Genomic DNA, 19,907 nt, shown 5'->3' on the forward strand with positions numbered 1-19,907 from the left:
AAATGGCAAAAGTTTGTCCTACGGATTACAGCTAATTTGGACAGTGTACTTACCTCCAATTGTGTCAGTATTGACACTGCCAAACCTTTCTCTTTACTCAAAGAAAAAGACTTGTTTTTGTAAAAGTATTTCTGCTTTATGAATTTTCCTTTCTTCAGGGCTTAAATTATCACAGCATCTGAAAGTCTCCGTCAGATCGGGGCAGTACAAATTGCTGATATTACAAAGTACTTCATATTCTCTTTCTGTATGTATGCTTTTACACTGAGATAAGAATATCTTGTCTCAAGAAAGTTTATACTTTTATCTAGATACAAAGAGGAGACAGGCAGTACATCCACACAGTATCTTACTTTTGTAATTTATATACATTTACAGTAGCTTGGAACAGTTACTTCAGATTTAACTGATCATTTTAAAAGCTACTCACATAAGGCCTTCCTTGACAATAAAAATTGACAAAGGTTCAATTCTGAATTCCATACCATACCTAAGTGGATGATCCTCAAGTTTGCGCCCATTAAAGCCCTCAAAAGAAATAGGTCAAAATCCAAAAGGTAATTTTTACCCTGAAGGCTATTTCTGCAGATCACAATAACAAATGTGTCTTGTATTGCAGCTCTCTCCACAACTTACAGTGCACAAAAATCAGGTTTTCTACAACACAAGTAAAAAATAAAATCAAAATATTGAACAGAACATTTGGATTACCTCCCAGAAGCTATCACTAGAAACTTCTACTCCAACGGAATCATCATATGAGCCAGACATTGTTATATATGAAGAGCTTGTAAGTATTCAGAGCTTAAACACCTTCAGAATCTGTAAAAAAAAAAAAATTATGAGCATTAATAATGGAGTTTTGAAGTTATGAAAAAAAAATTATCTTAAGCAACTTCATTCAGTATTTTGATATCTAGAGATGCCAAATAAAAAGAGGTAACCACACAGGGCATTTTGGAACAGAAAACTTCTACCCCACAGTTTGTAGCTCTTATCCTGACATTGGTTGTCCAGAAAACACTCAATCCATCTGCTTTTATCACATTTCACTAGACTCTTGAGTTCATTTAATGATAATTTAATGACAAAATATCATTTAATGATAAAATTTCCTATCATAACCAAAAGAAAAGATTGAGCAGTGAGATGCTTACTCATTAACTACTCCACTTCCAAAGTATTCCTACAAGACAATCAGGTGACCTTTGCTTCTGCAACAGTAACCTGCACTGAGTCCTACTCCTTTTCCACTGGAAATCTGTTATACAATGAAACCCACCAAAAATATTTAAGGCCAAAATTTGATGATTTAAAGAAAAATAAATGTCTTCTTGTCATTGTTCTATTTTAGCAAAACAAACAAACAGAAAACCCATCAGCTCCAAATTCTGAGCTTTATTAGAAATAAGTCATTGTTTTAACAATTCAGGCATTTTCACTTTTATAGACACAGCTGCAGTGAAGAAAAATATAATCTATCTTCATCAAAGCAGATGACTTTATGAATGACTAGGTATGAAAAAGGTTAGGGTTACCCTAAGCTAACAGTAAGATTAACATCAAAAACATAACTGAGACAAAAATCCAGGCACTTGCATCCACAAAGGCAGTTTGTGGGCTGGAGACCAAGAGGTAGGAGAGAAAGGAAACAGCTGCCTCCCAAAACACACACACAAATCCCTGTCTGATCTCAGCAGATATTTCACCAGGTTCCCCTGTTTGGATGTCTCCTGACAAGTTTATCTCTAACCACTATGAGGGATATATACAGGTAAATAGATTTTATCCACTCCTTGGTGGATAAATACTTTTATCAGTAGTCTGTAAGTTGAAGCCCTCTCTCTTTTTTTTTTCGTCTTGTCAATCTTGCTTCCCCTAAAATACCATGGCCCTTCCAAAAGGGGGCTGAAAACCTCTCCAAATCTGACCTTCCTGCCCAGTGGTTATGACAAGCTGCTGAGAGAAACAGCACTGAAAGCCTCCCAGGCAAGGAAAATTCAACACTAAATTAGCATTTCTGGGATACACTGAGAATAACCGTGCCATAAGGGTAGGCACTTGTTCACAACAAAACCCAGCTACTGAAACAAAATAGTTCTTTGGACAGTTGCAGCACAAACATAACAAAATTACTCTGGCTGGGAAGACAAGATGTTTCTCCTTATCAGTTTTTCACCCAATTCATTTACGTAATGCAATTCACAAAAAGCTTACATAACCTTACACTGAATATGGAACTAAAAACCATAACAGGAACATCAATTGTTAGAATTCTATTTTTAAAGAAAGCCAAAATATATTAAGGGTTCTACAAAATGACAAACTAGAAAGGAAAATCATTTAGAGGCAAATTATTTTTACGTATTAGTGTAACAATCTTTAATTATGTTATTAGTAATTACCAAAGAAAACAGCTTTTCTACCTTGCTTTTACTGAGTCAAGAGGGAAAAGTTTAAACCTTATGCAATTGTCAGTTTCTCTAGCAGCACACCTTTATATGGAATGTGTTCTTTCCAGATATATTTTATCCCTTGCAATTTTTACAATACATTGAGGAAAGCAAAGATTACATCTGTGATAACACAAGTGTATTTTTCCTCATCCTTTTTAGACAGCTATAAAGGAGGAAACCAGACAGTATAAGGAGGAAACCAAACTGCAGTAAGCTTGCAACTAGCTGGACCAATTCATAAGAATAGTTAATTAAACAGCCGGGCATGCTATGCAGAACGAGGCAGGAATGAGGTTCCGAAGGTTGTCAGGAAGGGTGAGGGAAGTTTTTTCTCCTCTACAGCAAGATCTTTCAACCAAAGTGTTCACTGCCTTTTGGAAGAGATCTGTCAAACAGCTGCAGAGTTCAGCAACTTGGAAAAAGAAACTCTGAAGTATAAACTTAAAGTTTCAGCCCATCCCATGCAGTCATCCATCCCACTCTCCTGAACCACACTAGCAGTATTTTTTCCCTCCAATTACAGATAAAAAAAAGACAATGAAAATGTTCTGAAGTAATAATACAGCATCCACTTACCTTTAACAAAATAGCTTAAACTATATCATTCCTATAAATTTACTCTGAAAAGTTACATGGAAGGACTGAAAAAGCTCAACACAGGAACATTTTCTTAAATGAAGGAACAGGTTGTGGTGACTGGGTTTTAAAAAAACCCTTTTATTCCTCCTCAACTAGAACTACATAATACATGGAGTTATCCTTTTTTTCCATAGAAGCATTAAAACGATCAGCACTCAGGAAATACTGATGGAATTAAGGTTTTAATATGCCAAATACTATGCTGTGAGAAAGTATGAGCAAGCGTATTTAGGGAAACATTGTGAAGTCATAGCAACAACTGGTACAGAAAAACAGTTTTTACAGCCCTATTTAAAAATAAACTGTATACTGAGATAGGAACATTAAGTGGTGTGAGTCATGCTATCTTCACAAAACAGAATTATTACAGAAGCCAGGCCTTTAGCACATTTTTCGTCAGGGTTTGGTCCTCCTATCCTCCAAGAGAGTTTGCAGAGGTTTCACAAGTAAAGTTCACTGCACTTTTTTTTTGTTTTGCAGGGTCTTCCATTTTACTATAAAAGAAAACCTATGAACAACTACAGATGTCACATAAAATCTAAAAAATTTAGATGGATACACCAAGAAAGATGAGTTCTGCACAGATTTTCCACAAGATTCACCTGCACAGACAGAGCTGGGGGTTCTTTGGTCAGCTGGATTGCAGCAGAACCAATAACTCCATAGAAAGCACAGTGCCCGCACCCACTTCCTATATTCTCACAACAGTTTGGCTTCATCCACTCTTTTTCTCCTCATTCCACAACTCCAGGCCCATCTCTTTAGCGCCTTTTCCTTGTCCCCCAGCTGCTAAGCAAACAGTAGCACAGTGCTGCAGCCATCAAAAAAAGCAGCCCAGAGAAAGCCTTACCAGTTCAGAGCCCCTGCTGCCTTTTGTCACAAACACACTTTAGTCACAAGAGCTTATACAGGCTAAAAATAAGTCACAAAGTCCAAGTGCAGAAAGTAACTCCATCCTAAACAGCACATACTGTAATAGCTACGGAAATGATGCAAACAAACAAGGCTCCAGTTTCTTGGCCCTGACTTTTAAGCAATTCTTGTAAATTAGGATACATTGATCTTTGCCACAAGGAAATGGACCTCAATAAATGAATGTGGCTTTTTTTTTTAAGCTTCCTCTTAGGGAACATTCTAACCATGCTTTACGCTACAGACCTTGAATTTCTTCCTCACTGCCAGTGCCCCACTGTGTGAAAAGAAGTGCTATAAACATCCTGAGGGCTTAACACACAAGGAGGATTTTAGAAAATATTAACTAATAACGAGCAAGCAGACCTTCAGATACCACACACAAAAGCAGCTGAACACAAGATGCTGCCTCTGCTCTCAAGAAGTTGGTTTTTGATATTACTTTGAAAGCAATTTGCAAAATTCCTAGCTTTGTTCTTGTTAAAGTAATTGGGTTTTTTTTTTTGATGCAACAAATGCATGCTGTTAAGAAGCTAAAATAATGCAGTGAATCTCAAAATCTCTCTTAAGGCATTTTTCAACAGGAAGATGGGAAAAAGCTTTTAAAGAAATCCTTCAGTTAAAATCCCTCAGGCTTTTAATAACAAGTAACTTTGATGAACTCTTACTGTGAAACAGGTAGGGTTATTTAAAGTGAGATTTTAACATCCTGACTTCTTTTGGAAGATGATGTTTATTTTGAAAATATATTTCACTATACTCAAAAAGACAGCATTACAAAAAAATAAATCTAATTACAGTCCCATGTAAAATAGGCTGCTTTAAAGCATCACTAAACTGTGGCCCTAGGTGACAAACTGGTCCACAACAGAGAAACATCTCAGAGTGACACAATCTTCCAAGCACGATCAGCACAGGTTGCTCACAGCTTTCATACAGATGGATCTTGAAAACCACCAGGGATGGAGATGGCACAACCTCTCTATGCAACCTATTCCAGTGATTAACTATCCTCGAGATACAGAAGGAAAAAAAAAATCCATACTTAGAAAACCAAATGGTGTTGCCATGCATGTTCTCCAAGGACTCTAGAGATGCAAGCTGAGACAGAGATGGTCTATTGGCCTCTAGAAAGGAAAAGCACCTGGTCACATTACCTTTTAAACTTATTTTTGGAATGACAGCATTTGTCGCCATGGATCTGATTCATCAAGAGTCCAAGTTTCATGACTAAGGGGTATTACTTATGTATAAGGACATGCCTCAACTTCCAATTAGCTGCTCCTAAGAACTTTCAGCCATAATATTTTTCGTTATTATTCACTGAAGTCTCAGGTTTTGTTCCACACAGAAGGAAACAAGACTTCCTTGTACAGAAATAAATACAATCTATGCTTTAAGTGTGAACTACTGTGGTTTGCTACCAAGTGTACCTGCCATGAATATGCCCAATTGCATTCTCTGGTTAAATAAAGCAATTTAGATCTTACTTTCTTTTCTATTTTGTCCAAAGAACTTGCTCTATAAGAGTTCTCAGTTTCTTCAGGGTTGGAATCTGTTTACTGTTTACATAGAAAAAAAGTGACATAACTTTAGCAATATTGTGAAATCATGTAACAAAAGCTGTTATTCATAGCTACTGACACTGTAAAGTCCATGAATTAATATGAAAAGTAAATACAGGAAAAAAAGAACAGTTTGGTTTACACATTCAAGTGACACCAAAAAACCTCCAGCCCCTGGGTGAAGGGAAGAAATGCATCAATGATTAATCACTGCTACTCAATGCTGTGAAGTCTTCTAATTGCAATCAGTACACATGACTGCATTTTATTAACAGAAGTTAGGCTTTAGATTTTTAAAGGTAGAGTCTCAAATTGATGGCTTGGGCCTAGCTCTTCTTCAATCTATAAAATAGGCAGAATAGCACCCTCCTCCACAGGGATTTAAGATAATCCCTTAGTCTCCATCAGAGACAAACACAAGAGAAAACAACTACAGCAACAAACACTAGAGAAAAGTCCATAAAAGGAAATTGAAACACTGTTTCTCGGGGAATTCAGCCACTATGTTATAGTTGGCAGAGCCACGCACCAACTGATTTTTGGAAAGAAGTTGACAGCAACCTATTTGGTGAACCGTGAGCACTAAAGGAAGGAATCTAGGAAATGCATGCTGTTACAGACTCTGCAAACTTATTTCCTACCAGGCACACTCCTCTGAGACTGAGAGCAATGCTTATTCCTAGATTTTCTAGTTTGGGTAACTGAATAATTTGCCACCTAGACATTTTTCAATTAGCAAATAACATAAAATGACATTAAATAACAAAAAGCTATCAGTTCATAGTTGTCGTTCATAACCCTGAGTAACATAACCCTCTGCACTTCTCAGTTAAGGAAACCCTGAGTTTTAGGTTGCTTGGTCCACAACAACCTCCTTGGTATTGGATTATATTTCCCCATGCCCACGTCTGTTAAATGCTGAACGTGAAACCACTGAAAGTAGCACACATTCACTGCCCCAAATATACAAGCCATGAACACACATTCAAGCCACAGTTTCAGCACACATCAGAAGATCACTGAAGAGATTAAACTTCTATGATAATTACCACATGTAAAAAAATCCCCCACAACTCTAGAGAGGAGACAGTCTCTAAAATTAAACTCTTCAGGCATATTAACACTGTGAGATGAAATCTTACAGCAGATACATTTCACGATGCATAATAAAAGGAGTAAAAAAAAACATTTTGGTCATTATGGATTATTTTATTAAATAAATGAAACTTGAAATTACTGATCAAACAATTGGAGTAACACACAGCACAGAAGTGTATCTGAAACATGAGGCAACAACTCAACATTCTCAAGAAGACTCTTAGCCTGCACAATTTGTTTCACCCATGTAAAACAAAACCTCGTTCTCACACTCCAAAGCAGACTGGCAGAGCCCTGGAGTTAGCAGCTCTTATCTCCTGTCCTCCCTCCCCATAATTAGTGGCCAGACATGCTGGTTAGACATGCTGCTGTTACACATGCTGGTTTTTTGCACATTCATGACCTAACCATCCCTAAGAGCTCCCACATGCTGCCAGCAGAGCCTCCCTCTGCATTTTTCCAATTAACCAGGAGATACTTGAAATAGCAACACTGACTTTGGGGAAAAATTATTTTTTATTCTCAGCTTGACAAGCCAATGCGTGTAGGTGTATTATTTTAATTGTGCAATTTTTGTTCTAACCAGGGAAGCTATTAATTGCCTTCAGAGGCTTTGCAGAGGTTTTCATTTAAAGTTAGACACTGACCACAGAAATTATTAACACTGCAAAATACATGCTTTAAATGGCATAGATATACCAGCTAAGATGCAAAGTTGATGAAGTGATGTGGGGAGCTTTAAAATATTTGCATCTATTTAGAACAATTCTTAAAATTTTCAGACTATACTTTTTTTTAATCTGGAGGTATGAGGGAAAAATCCACATTAATGTTTTCTTCACTGCAAGGAAAAAAATGCATAAAATTTGGCTTTGAGTAAATGTTACTGCCAAAAAACCAGCAGAAGAACTGAGGATTATTTGTCAATTAAAATAATATTAAAAATATTCTTTGATTTTTCAAATCAGAGGTTTCCTACTGTTTAGGATCAAGTGATTAAAATGATAACATACAGGAAGAATTTTAATTTAATTACAGGTCTTCACCCTTTCAGAATGTTCATTTTTGTAACGCCTGTGATGTCACAAACTAATTTATATGTCCTGTCAGTCTCCCAAAATGAAATTAACCATAATATCTTGCCATCCTTCCTAAATAAATAAAATTGATATAAATGCTTTTGCATTTGTTTCAAAAAAAGCATGAAGGCAGCAAAAGACCACGTCTTCAACTTGCAAATTACATTTTGTAAGCATTTAGTTAGCAAGAAATCTTTAACTGTCCAGATACTTTTAAAAATAAATAATTGACTCTTTAACTGACCCTTTAATTCCCTAATCTAGTAGAATTAGATGGCTTGCTATATACACTCATAATGAAAACTTATTTTTGTAAAATGTCAAGGGAAATGTCTAAAGCATATATATTTCATATTTAGTTTCAGTAGAATTTTACAACGGTGCAAAAACAAGGAGAGCGCAGATCAGGATATTGATGGATTCTCCAGGAGAGGAAACATGAAACAGCATTTCCAGCTGCACTGACAAAACAGTTGCAGAGAGCAGTGACACACACACAACTACTCTAAAAAACCTATAATTAAGAAGCAAAATAGGACATTAAAAGAAGCACTGCCTCAGACATCAAAACTTACTTATGTGACCACCCAGCATGAACACTGCTCTACTTCAAAACAGAAACCTCACAAAAGGACATAAATAAAAAGCAATACAATAACCATTCTAGAAATGGATGTGTGTTGTGGACAGCAGGCTGTATGAGCCCAGAGCCATCAGTTCAAACATGATTAACACACTCCCTTACATTCAAACAAACATTACAAATCATCACACTCAGCCAAAAATACTTTTGTATCAGCTGTGACAAAGTAGAGTACATTTTGGTAGGAAAAAGCAACTATGGCAGTTGTTTGAAAAGTCATTCCACATTCTGTTTACAAGCTATTTACCTGAAAAGACATGCCTTAATTCACTTGTATTTTTTCCAGCTATGGAGCTGGGCAGCATAACTGCACAGATAACCACAGTACCTGCACAGCACTGCCCAACCTCCATTTCCACAAACACAATTCTCTCATCAGCGTGTACTTTAGCACTTCCTGTGGGCTGATGAAAACCTTGTAGCTCAAGTTAATGTCTTTCCTCCCCCCTCCACACTGCAGCACTCAAAATAACACAGGGTTTTCAGTCATCATATGTTTCTGTGTAGCTGCAAAGCTGAATATTTGGTGTACTATAACCTTTAGGTAAGATCATGGGTGGTCCATTTTAAGGGGAAGTATTTTTAATCATACAACTGGCTTCAGTGGAAGAGAGTGTTTTTAAATATTTCAGTGAAACACGTAGGCACACTTTGCAGATGCGTCACTTAGGAAACAGATGTGTCGTTTCAGTGTTTCATAGTCAAAAGCTGTACTTTTCCATCTCAGGAAATACAAAGCTGTAGTATTAATTAATGAAATACTGACATGCATTGAATAGAAGTATATCTAAACCCCTAAATCAAGGGGAAACAGGGCAGTCTTCCTGAATCTGAAGGTTGCACTGAGGAGATAAATTTCTTTACTTGAGGAAAGAACCAATTCAGATACCTCACCTGAACCAAGTTCAGCCTAGTCTTTAACACAGACTTGTTTCCAAAGCCTAAATCACTGTTAGAAACTAAATCTGTGCATTAACAGCATGCCAGAATACCCTATTTTCTGCTTATCTTAGAGAGATATAGATGACTATGATTGGCAAAAACTAGGAAGGCTGACTGGGGCAGGAGAACCTGCATGGGTGAACCCATGAAAATCTGTGAACTCTTCAAGTACTAGTGAATTTTTCTATCACTTTTTGGAGATATAAATAAAAGGAAAAGGGGAAGTGATGATTTCCTTACCATGGATAAAGAGAAAACACAAAGAGTAACAGACCTTCCTATGGAGTGTTTCAGAAAGACATTGCTGAAGTGAAAGAGAAGACCCCCAGACAGTAAAACAACAGACCACAATGTGCTCATGTTGTATTTGATATAAACAATACAGAGACATCACATTTCCACACAAAACTCCTTGGAGCTGAATGGATTGTTCTTTAGTAAGCAAACCCAGCAATTTTCTAAGCTAGATCCTCAACACAAGTAGCCTATAACATTAGAAATTAATTGCTAGTATATCTTTTGCTCAAGGGACAGCCAAAGCTGGCAAAGAACTGTACCCCAGGACTTGTACCCTAAAGCAGAAATTAAATGACCACTTCCGTAACTGTTGGCCCACATCAAAGCTGGGAAAAGGCTTTAAACAGTAGTTTCCATAATTACCAATTTTTTCTGCAGGCATTATCCCCTCACTGCCACAGCCACGCTGACAAAAAGCAGGTCAAATCATCATGCAACATTCTTTGACTCTCAAAATACATTGAAGGGTAGTTCAGCATTTGGGGAAAACACTATCAATGTTCAACTGCTAAACAAGATGGCCTTACAACTTAAAAGCAACGTTTTCAGCTATGACAGTCATCAGATTATGCACCATTTCATCAATTTCATTTTTGGAACTGATACAAAATATACAGATCTCTTCAGAATACAACTCGTAAATGCAGAAAGAAAACCACAGGCACATTTAACTTCAGCTATCCTTCTTTACAGTAAGTTAAATAAGTAATTATTCATTTAGGAACAATAAAAGATCTATTCAAGTGTTTAAAATCAATGCTATACTGTAACAGCACAAGAGAGCATGTGACTGTATTTCATATTTAAGATTAAATAAGATTAATTCAGATTTTAAAGCAAACTGAATGCAGCTTCGAAAGAACTATTAGGAGAATTTAAATTGCTTGGTGTGGATGCCATGGGATAGAGAGAGAGAAATGGCAAGCGTTTCTCACAGCGGCTTGTGAGGAGTTCTAGGGAGCTGAAAAGATGTGATAACTTGTTGACTATAAACAATTTGCAGGTGCTGTTTTTCTACTTTATTTTTCTGTTCCTCTCAAGGACAGTGCGTGAGAAAGATGTTTCTGTTAGCCAGCCAATAGAACAGAACCTATCGTACCACTCTATAAAAACCGCGCAGTTCTGTGGAATAAAGCCTTCTTTGCCTTTGCTGCGATCCTGCTCTCGCCCGTTCCTGCCCCGACCCCGGCACACGAGTGACAGCTTGGCTGTGTTAAAGTTGGAGAGAAGGTTACTCAATACTTAGTTTCATTAACATGGTCACTGACAAAAGAAACTCTTGAATTCTATTTAAACAGATTTTCAGCTCAGTGAATCTGAGGTAAACTTTAGGCAGGTGTTCTCATGTTTCTAGGCAATTAAATTTTCTGGTCCTGAAATGGTAATTACTGTAACAAGGTCAGAAGACCTCTACTTACAACTTAGTAATCTATAAAACATGAGCTGCTGACTTAGTAGAATTAAACATTCCCTAAAACATGTATTTTTTTTTTTTTGTAATAAATATAATGAACTGGCTCCTTACCATGTACTAAATTCATTGGTCTAAGCTACCTGGAAGTATCATACTTAAATATTAGGATCAGAGATCATCTTTTTGGCCTTCCCTGTACATGCAATCTGACAAGCAAAGAGAGAAAAAGGGAGTTGTTTGTTTTGGTTTGTTTGGGGTTTTTTAAAAACACATACAGTACACTTTCCACCTACTTTAACCCTAATGCAACTGAAAAATCAAGAGTTTTCAGTGTGCAAAACAAGGAGCTGCTTTAAAAGAGGCACATGAGATCCAGGTTAGGCAAGGGACAAGGTAAGAGTTTTTCTTTGGTTCACAAAGGTTTCACTAATCTTATTAAGGGTTTAGAAAAGAAAGCACAGCAGAGCAGCCAGGCTTCCCCATGATTTTCAGCAATCTGGATACATGTTATGTGACCTTACACAGCTCTCATACACACAAATCACTCAAATGTAGAATCCCTAAACATAAGAATGTGAAATGAATGCTTAAATTTGGTCAACTAACCTCACAAACTGTAGGCTTTCCTACCCTGCTGCCACTTTTCAGGAAAAGGAAAGCTTTTTATGTCATTTTATTTTAATGCTTGACCAAAGTACAAGTAGGTCACCCATCGACTCTGCAACCTAAATTGGACTGAAGTTCAAGGAAAGTGGGACAAGAGGCCCCACGAGCTGACAGTCCTTGCTCACACCATCACCATTGTGTTTTTGCAGTTAATAAAGCTGTGCCATCACTGAGTGTGGAGCACTGAAACAGCAGCATGTAACCTGCATATGGGAAACAATCAGAAGACAGAAAAAAGAAAGGTAGATAACCCCAACCAAGTTCAATTTAGTGCTCTCTCAAGGCCAGAGTCTGAAAAACCCAGCTGTTGAAAATTCAAGCACACAAGACTAATATCAAATAAGACTAAAGTTGATCACAGTATTGAAACAAAGTCTTAGTAAAAGCAGGAATTGCACAACTGCCTTTTTTGTCATATATGCTGCTAACTTCAGCATTTTAAATGGTTACACAAGGATTCTCAATCAATTGCTACTAAAGGTACAATAACACACCTTTTTTTCTTTTTGAATTTAACTCATACGTCAGTAACACCCACACTCACAGCTGAGAAAGCAGGCACAAATAGCTTAAGAATAAAGTGATCAAATTTCTTAAGCTATTTAGTTTACTGCAAATCATTCTACACATGATCACAAAACTGCTTAATGTTAGACTCCAGAAAGTCTGGAGTCATTATATTCAAATGCAACATCATCTTTTAAGTGAAAATAGAATTCAGATGATATTTTTGCATGATGCATAATATCATGAAGCAATCTCAATAGACCAAAGTCAGTATCATGTAATAAAATAATTCTGAATTACAATATCCAACTTGTACATGCTCAAAAGGAAGAGCTTGAGCTGGATTTCTAATATGTACTTTGTGCATAAACCATATATGTAATGGTCTATATGCACACAAATATATAAACCCATACATAAACTAGAGTTTAAGCTAAAACTGTTTAACACATTGAGATTTTCAGCCATCTTATAAAAGGCACTACCAGGGTCCATCTCCAAGGGATTTCACTATCACTAGCAAGTGATCTCGTGCTTCTGAGTTCAGCTTGAATGTCTCACTAGATTCCATCCCACATTTGCCTCCCAAGGTTTGTATTTGAGCTGACAGCTGGGATATCCCCAGGGCCTGTCCAAGGCCAGGGTGGAGTGACAGTGCAGACAGACAGAACTGCACCATGACACTGTGGGCAGGGCTCTGTGTCCCTGCTAACAATAATATCTCAGCCAGTGCTCTATAAAATAGTTTGTGGTTACTGAAATGAGTCACCTGTCCACGTGTGACTGCCATTATAAAGCCGTATCTCCACATGGCTCGTAAGTTAAGAGGCTGAGCAGCAAAGGAATCAAAAAAAGGATTAAATGATTCAACAGCGGAAACAGCTGCAAGATGAAAGCTTCAATTATAGAAAAATACCTTTCAAGTTTAACTGAAAATAAGATTTCTATTTCCCCAAGAATAAGAAAACCAAGTGATGTGCTTATTCAATGAATAATAAATTCCACATTGAACTATATCTTATGGTAGAATAAAATAGATATATAAGACTTGGAAATACTGCAGGGAAAAGCATTAGACAATTAAGAGAACATGACTGAAATTGCATACAGAAAGATATTATTGATAATATTTTACAAGCAACACATATGATGCTTTTCATAATCACACTCTTTAGCGTTAAAATTCAAGTCAAGAGCATTTCAGCTGAGAACACCTGTGAAACTCAAGTACAGACACTTCTCACTTCTGGTTCTGAAGGCTTAAAGCCTCTATATATAAACATTGTGAGAAAAAGTAGGCCCACCTCCAGGAAATCTCCTAAACCCACAAAGCTAATGCCCCCTCTAGTAATAAACAGTACCCATGGCAACTCCTTGGTCACTTCAAGCTTTCTGGAGAAGGTGAGAAGTTTCTCAAACCCACAGAGACTCCCTCCAGTAACTCCAGCCATGAGCTCATTAACACTCGTTCCTAATAAAGGCAGCACAACAGCTGAAGAGTCAGGGTCACAAAGAACCTTCACACAATCATGGCTCAGACCACAGCTGTTTCAAAGTTGTTTTGTCCTTACTCCTAAAGCTTAAGGGTAGAGAGCACATGAAAGAACAACTGTAAAAAATATTTTTAAAATATACTTTGGAGTATCTACTACGGTTATCTCAGAACAGGCAAAGTCATGTTTAAGACAGTTGTGTAATTTAAAAAGAGAAGACTAAAGGCACAAAAGAGAGATGGTGAGTGTAGCTGTAAGGGTTTTCTTGTCATTAAATATTATTAACCTGTGGTACAATATCTGAAGGATAAACAGACAAATACTCCTACAGAGGTTTCTTTTTTTCCTTTTGTGTTTAACTTGAAATTCATTTTATACTGAAAAAAATCTGTGCAACTGTCCATATCTGAAGGATAAAAGAGCTGCTTCACCAAGGCAAAATATCTAGTTGATGCATCAGTCACCCAAAATTATAAAAATAGATAATACACTTTAAAACCAGTTATATTTTACTTCTAAAAAATAGCATTGGTAAAGAATGTGCTATGTAGAGTATTCAAGAGCTTAATAACATTGATTCATTAGACAACATGCATTTATTCTCTATCCTGTGATTTATGAAACTGAAAATGAAATGTCCAACTCTTGGCACCTTCCAACAAATTGCCTACCTTTTCCCCTTGTAAGAGCTACGAAGAATTTGAATATTCAGTATATTTCATGGGAAAACCCCTTCATATCTACTTTGTATTTATCACACTACCTTAAGAAGCCTGTAGCCATAATTCCAGCTGAAAATGCCAATTTCAAACCAAGGAAGGCTAAAGTTTATTGATCCTGTCATGGACCAGTGACACTTTAGCATTGGAAATTCTGCTCATTTGAGTCTGATAATTGATAATCTAGTTAACTGTGACAGAGGACAGTCTAGCAGACTTTGTTTTCATCAGGAAAAAAATCCATTACTTTTCAGGCCCACAGAAGATAAACATTAGATCTGTTTGCATTTTTAATGCCAGATTTTAATTGGGAGTTTGACACAATAACTGATGAAAGTGGGAAAAGATGAGGATTATGGTGAGGGTCACAGGATCCTGAAAACTAGTCCTGGGAGCAGATGAGGCTGGATTACTCAATATCTCTTCAAAGAGTGTTCAAAAGCCACACTTCTCTACAGTAATCAGATCTCACAAGAAATATTTCAGCAGAGTATTTGTCCAGTTATAATGATCACAGAACTGTGCAGCAGCCTGACCTGTCTAGTCCAGTCTTTCATGGGAAAGGGAGCCTTGCTGAGATCACCCAGCACCCTGTCCAGTCACAGCTTCAAAGTGTTCAGTGGTGAGGACTCTACAATCAATTATCTACCAATTCACAAGACATTACTCCTGAAAGACAAAACCTAGAGGGTCATTCTCATGGCCAGTTACATTTCATTTGCTTTTTTACCTTCTGCACACACACAACTGTAGTCCATTTTTCTTTTTTCTTATGCTGAAGTACAAGGCTACACAGATGAATGCTGCAGCCAAAGCCATTCACTAATCCTTTAACTATGAATTCTAACATGCGAAGAAAAATTTTATGGTACTGGTACAACACAAAAAGTTCACACTATACTTAATTCATGTAATGACATAGGTCTTTCACTGTGGTCCATTCTGCATGACATAAACTGCAGATACTCAGGTAATTAGGCTAGAAAAAACACTCATTTGGTACACACATACTCAACAATTAGTCTTTGTCCTGGCCATGGTACATCCTGGTATAACTATCTGCTCCTTATCACATGAACATATTTTTATTGTAACATCCACTGGCATGGCTCTAAATCCAAACTATTTCAGACTTGCATTTCTACCACTGACACCTAAAACTCCTTTCAAAAGAAGGCAGCTGTTCTTTCAGAAGTACTTGTGTGCCTATTCTTATTGATACACAAATTGAAGAATTTTAACGACACCAAACCGGTCTAGCCAACATTTTGTTAGAACTAACATCCACCTGCAGTTCAGCTGTAAGAACTTTTTCTAAAAGAAGATACAGTAGTTGCCACACAAATCTTCTGTTGGTCTTCACTCTGAGGCTCTCAGTAAAGATGCCTGGTACCAACTGGAACAATTTAGAACTGCAGCATGACTGTTATGCAATATCAGAAGAGTCCTACAGTTTTTTCAAAGTTCTCCCTGGATGCTTGTGGGAGAGTATGTGAACTATATCCCTACAACATTCACCAAATAAAGACGTTTCTAAAGATAGCCTTTTCAACCTAAAAATAGTGCAGCAATAAAGAAGGCCATTTGAACAGGTTTAGTGCTGGCTCACAGCTGTGACTAAGTCCTAGCAAAATTAGCTTTAAAATTACTTTTACTAACTCCCCCATGGTTCCAACTAACAATCAAAATGCATCACCACTGCCCATTTTCTGGTGTCTGGAAACGTGAAAGTCAAAGGAAGACAGCGCCAGCACAGACAAGTTGAAAAAAAGTTCCTCCTAATGTCACTGATACAAAGTAATCATGACACAATTACACAGGAAGGGTCCTTTTAGCTATGAGAAAAACTTCAGGCTCAAGGGATCCAATATATCCAAGTACAAAGCCAGAACTTTTGCCTATAAGATAAAGGCACTGAAAGCTTATCCAAATTTTGGAAACCTCAAAATTCATATTTTACATTCCTCTAGTTAAGGCATTTCAGCAGTAATATTCCAGAATATATTCAATGATTTCAGGATTTGGAGGCAAGTTACTTCCATAAGGCTTACTCAGCCTAACACAGATAACAAGTAATTCTGTATCACATTCTGAATTCCAGAGAAAACCAGAAGGAATCCAATAACAAATTCTTAAATGAATTTTCAAATACCTAAGTTCTTGCTTGAATATTTAAGTTTCAGCAGCCTAGCTTTAGACAAAACTCCATTGCATTTTCATTTTATATATTTGACATATATATGCCAAATCCCTACTTGTACTTGTCTTTCACCTGAGATGATCTTCCCACCCCCTCTTAGGACAGAAAACCAACTGGGAAACAAGCTATAAATGTCTTTTCAAGCTTATGTGGTTGGACTTCCAGGAGCTCTTTCAGTATTCACAGCAACATAAATTCTATTGTCAAAGCCTAGGTGCAATATGCTATTCTTTGCATATTCCAATAGTTCTCTTGAGCCGCTTCAGCTGCATAACTAGAAAAAGTAGCTCAAATTTAATTCATTCTGGGAAGCAATGTGGAGATTCCTGGAGGATTGCAACAACAGTTGACAAAGCAATTTAACAAGAGCTATAAGTTCTACATTGCTTATTTCTCCCCATTTGCAGGGTTGAACACTGCACAAGTTAATTGGTATTGCATTACAAAGAGCGTTTCATAAGATTTTCATAAAAGCTTTTTTTTCCCTGAAATGAGATTACATAACTTTGTTCTCTAACTATTCGCTGCAATAAAAAAAATTGAAGGATTAATGTGATACATTTTTCCTTGGCAAATTCAAAACATATTTTGAGAAGTGTGTTTATAAAATCTTCAGCTCTAAAGAGCCAATTTGTACAACAGATTTTGATGGTATTTTTCCTACCTAATAAATTGCATCCCAGTGAGTATAGATAAATTAGATGCTTTACACAACCCTGAAAATTACAAAAAACCCAAACACACTATGAACTTCAAAACTGAAATACTAACATGATTCACAACTCATATCAAATAACATCAAAAGATATTTTACTGGGATAGCAATAATCACTCAGAAAACATAGTATTTTATCTGTATGTATGAAATAATCCATATGTGAAATAAATACTGCAAATGCAAAAAAACCCCACAAACCAAATAAAATACCTTTAGATGTACTTTAAAACTTCCAAACCTGTTCATTTCTTTCTTGATGTGCAATAAGACACCTTTGCAGTGACATAAAAGCTTCTAAAATTATTACTGTAAAACTAGTAATTTTGCTCAGCAACACATTAATTACATGCTAAATTTAGTACTACTTTTCCTTAATTACAAAAGTGTTTCTGCAATGCCTAACAACAAGTAGAAACAAAGGTGCTTCCTATCCAGCCTCTTTTGCAAGAAAGGGGAGGAGGGATAAAGGGGAGATCTCCAATCAGAGTTTTAGTTTCTGTACAGGGCTAGTAAAAAAATCCCAGCAAAGTGTATCTCTCTAGAAACAGAAACCACATCATGTTTTATCAGACTAATCAAAGTATAAAGCATAGAAACTACAGGTTATCTTGCACAGCCCAAAATAAATTCAGAATCACTGTATGATACTTGTTTCATCTATTTGTGTTTATCAGTTATGGATCTGTTTGGGACTGACCTGACAAGGATTAACATTGCACAGCACAGATTTTACTCATGGCACCACACACCATGGGATTTACATTCTACCAAAAACTATGGAATAGCCTATTCTAAACCAAGAGCTAAAAATGGAGTCAATTGATACAGACTAAACCACATGTTGCTCTCTGATCTAGGGATGCAACAAGCCAAAGCAGAAGCAGCTGCACATATACTACTTTGGACAAAGAATTTCTTAGCCAAATTCAAACCAATTTTATGATCAAATCTCATTTCAAATAAATTTTAAGGTTCACATACAGAGCACCTAAAACTATATGGACTGTCCTTTAATTTCTTCAAATTTTTGTGTACGAACATAACTAATAAATTTGGTTCTAGCTCAATGAAGAGACAAGACATTCATGGATATCCCAGGCACCTTTACCAGTGCAGACAACAATTAAACAAAGAAAACCACAAAATGTTCTGCAATACTGTTCTAAGATGTTCTCTGCTGGCCAATCTAAGCACCTGCTGAAAGAAAAATAAATCTGGTGGTGTAGTAGTGCACTCAGAATAGCCAAGAAAGTAGATTGGACAGTATCGCAGAACAAAGTAACCTAACTAAATCTACTTCTCAAATTCCAATAATTCTAAAAAAAACCAAAACCAAACCCAACCAATCAATCAACCCAAAAAAGACCTCCAAACCAACAAGACCCAAACAAAATCCACCAAATTAACAAAACCACCTCACAAAACCAAAAAGCACAAAAAACAAACACCCAAAAACACAAACCCAAAGAGGTTTTAATAGGGTATAGAAGCAGCAGTTTTTCAGTCCAGGAAATGATAGCAATGGCATGGGGTTTTTGTACACCCAGATTTTACCCTAGGAGAATGAAAAAAAAAAAAAAAAGGAAAGAAGATATTAACATTATAAAAACACACTTGATTCTTTCCACAAAATTACATCAATTTTGGAAATTAAATATTGAATTGAAATTCAAAGCTATTTCTTCAACACTTGGTTTAACAATAATGTGCCAACAGATTAATCTAAATCATCTCCTAGGAGTTTCAAAACAATTATTAAGCATTCACTTTTTTTTCTGTAAATACTATATTTCATTACATAAGAATAAAATATCAGCATTAAACTTTAGAAACATCTACATTATTTACAAGTGAATATTCTAAAGGTAAAAAGGCAAGGACTCTTGGCTCCTTTCCACTTGGAACTTGTTTAAGTTTAAAAAGTATTTCAATTGTCTTCTTCCACTCCAAAATATTTTAAGCAAAAAAATCCAGAAAACACCCAGAAGTTTACCTTTAAATTGATTAATTTAATATAACTTTATACTTATTTTCTATTCACCCATGCATTTAAAATTGGTAAAATTCAAGAAACAAGGTAAAGCATATCTGCAATTCTCTTAACTGTAGACAGTGTAAGGGTAGAGTGTGAGTGAAGAAGAGTCACATCTTTCTGGGCTGTATTTCAGCAGTTCAGGTAGCACAGCGTGAGCTGCCAGGGCAAACAGCAATATTGCATTTATATCCATTCCATTCCCTTCCTTTATTACACCTGACCACCTTTGGCATGCATCTGATTATAAAAGCATCTGTTTACATTCAACATTCACTTTACAGGTCAACTTTACAGAAATCCTTCACTGCACTCCATAGCTCAATACGCAGCTATTCACTTTGTTCTGGCACAAATTCATTCCACTGACAGTGACTGATATTGTTTGTGCCACATCCCCAGTCATCCCTCCTGACCTATCCCTATGCCATCGATTCTTTTTGGGAAGTCAGGTGCTAAGCTTTATCCAGCTGAAAATGACTCTGCAAAAATAAAAAGTTTCTTGCTGGACCAAAGAATTGACCCCA

General features: G+C 36.5%; 1 protein-coding gene across 4 annotated transcripts in view; it reads right to left on the reverse strand.

The window, feature by feature from the left end:
• The window catches only part of PACSIN2 (protein kinase C and casein kinase substrate in neurons 2), a 56,108-nt gene that overhangs the window by 27,544 nt on the left and 8,657 nt on the right, over window positions 1-19,907 (reverse strand). For 3 of the 4 annotated variants that reach the window (XM_054631780.2, XM_054631779.2, XM_077178399.1), the window contains exon 2: window positions 712-822. In XM_054631780.2, coding sequence (XP_054487755.1) covers window positions 712-771 — 60 coding nt within the window. In that variant the 5' untranslated portion in view covers window positions 772-822. Of the gene's footprint in view, window positions 1-711; window positions 823-3,032; window positions 3,055-19,907 lie in introns of those variants that run through there. The other variant, XM_077178400.1, reaches the window with a different exon arrangement.

The sequence above is a fragment of the Agelaius phoeniceus genome, chromosome 5 (assembly GCF_051311805.1).
Source record: "Agelaius phoeniceus isolate bAgePho1 chromosome 5, bAgePho1.hap1, whole genome shotgun sequence".
Classification (NCBI taxonomy): Eukaryota; Metazoa; Chordata; class Aves; order Passeriformes; family Icteridae; genus Agelaius; species Agelaius phoeniceus.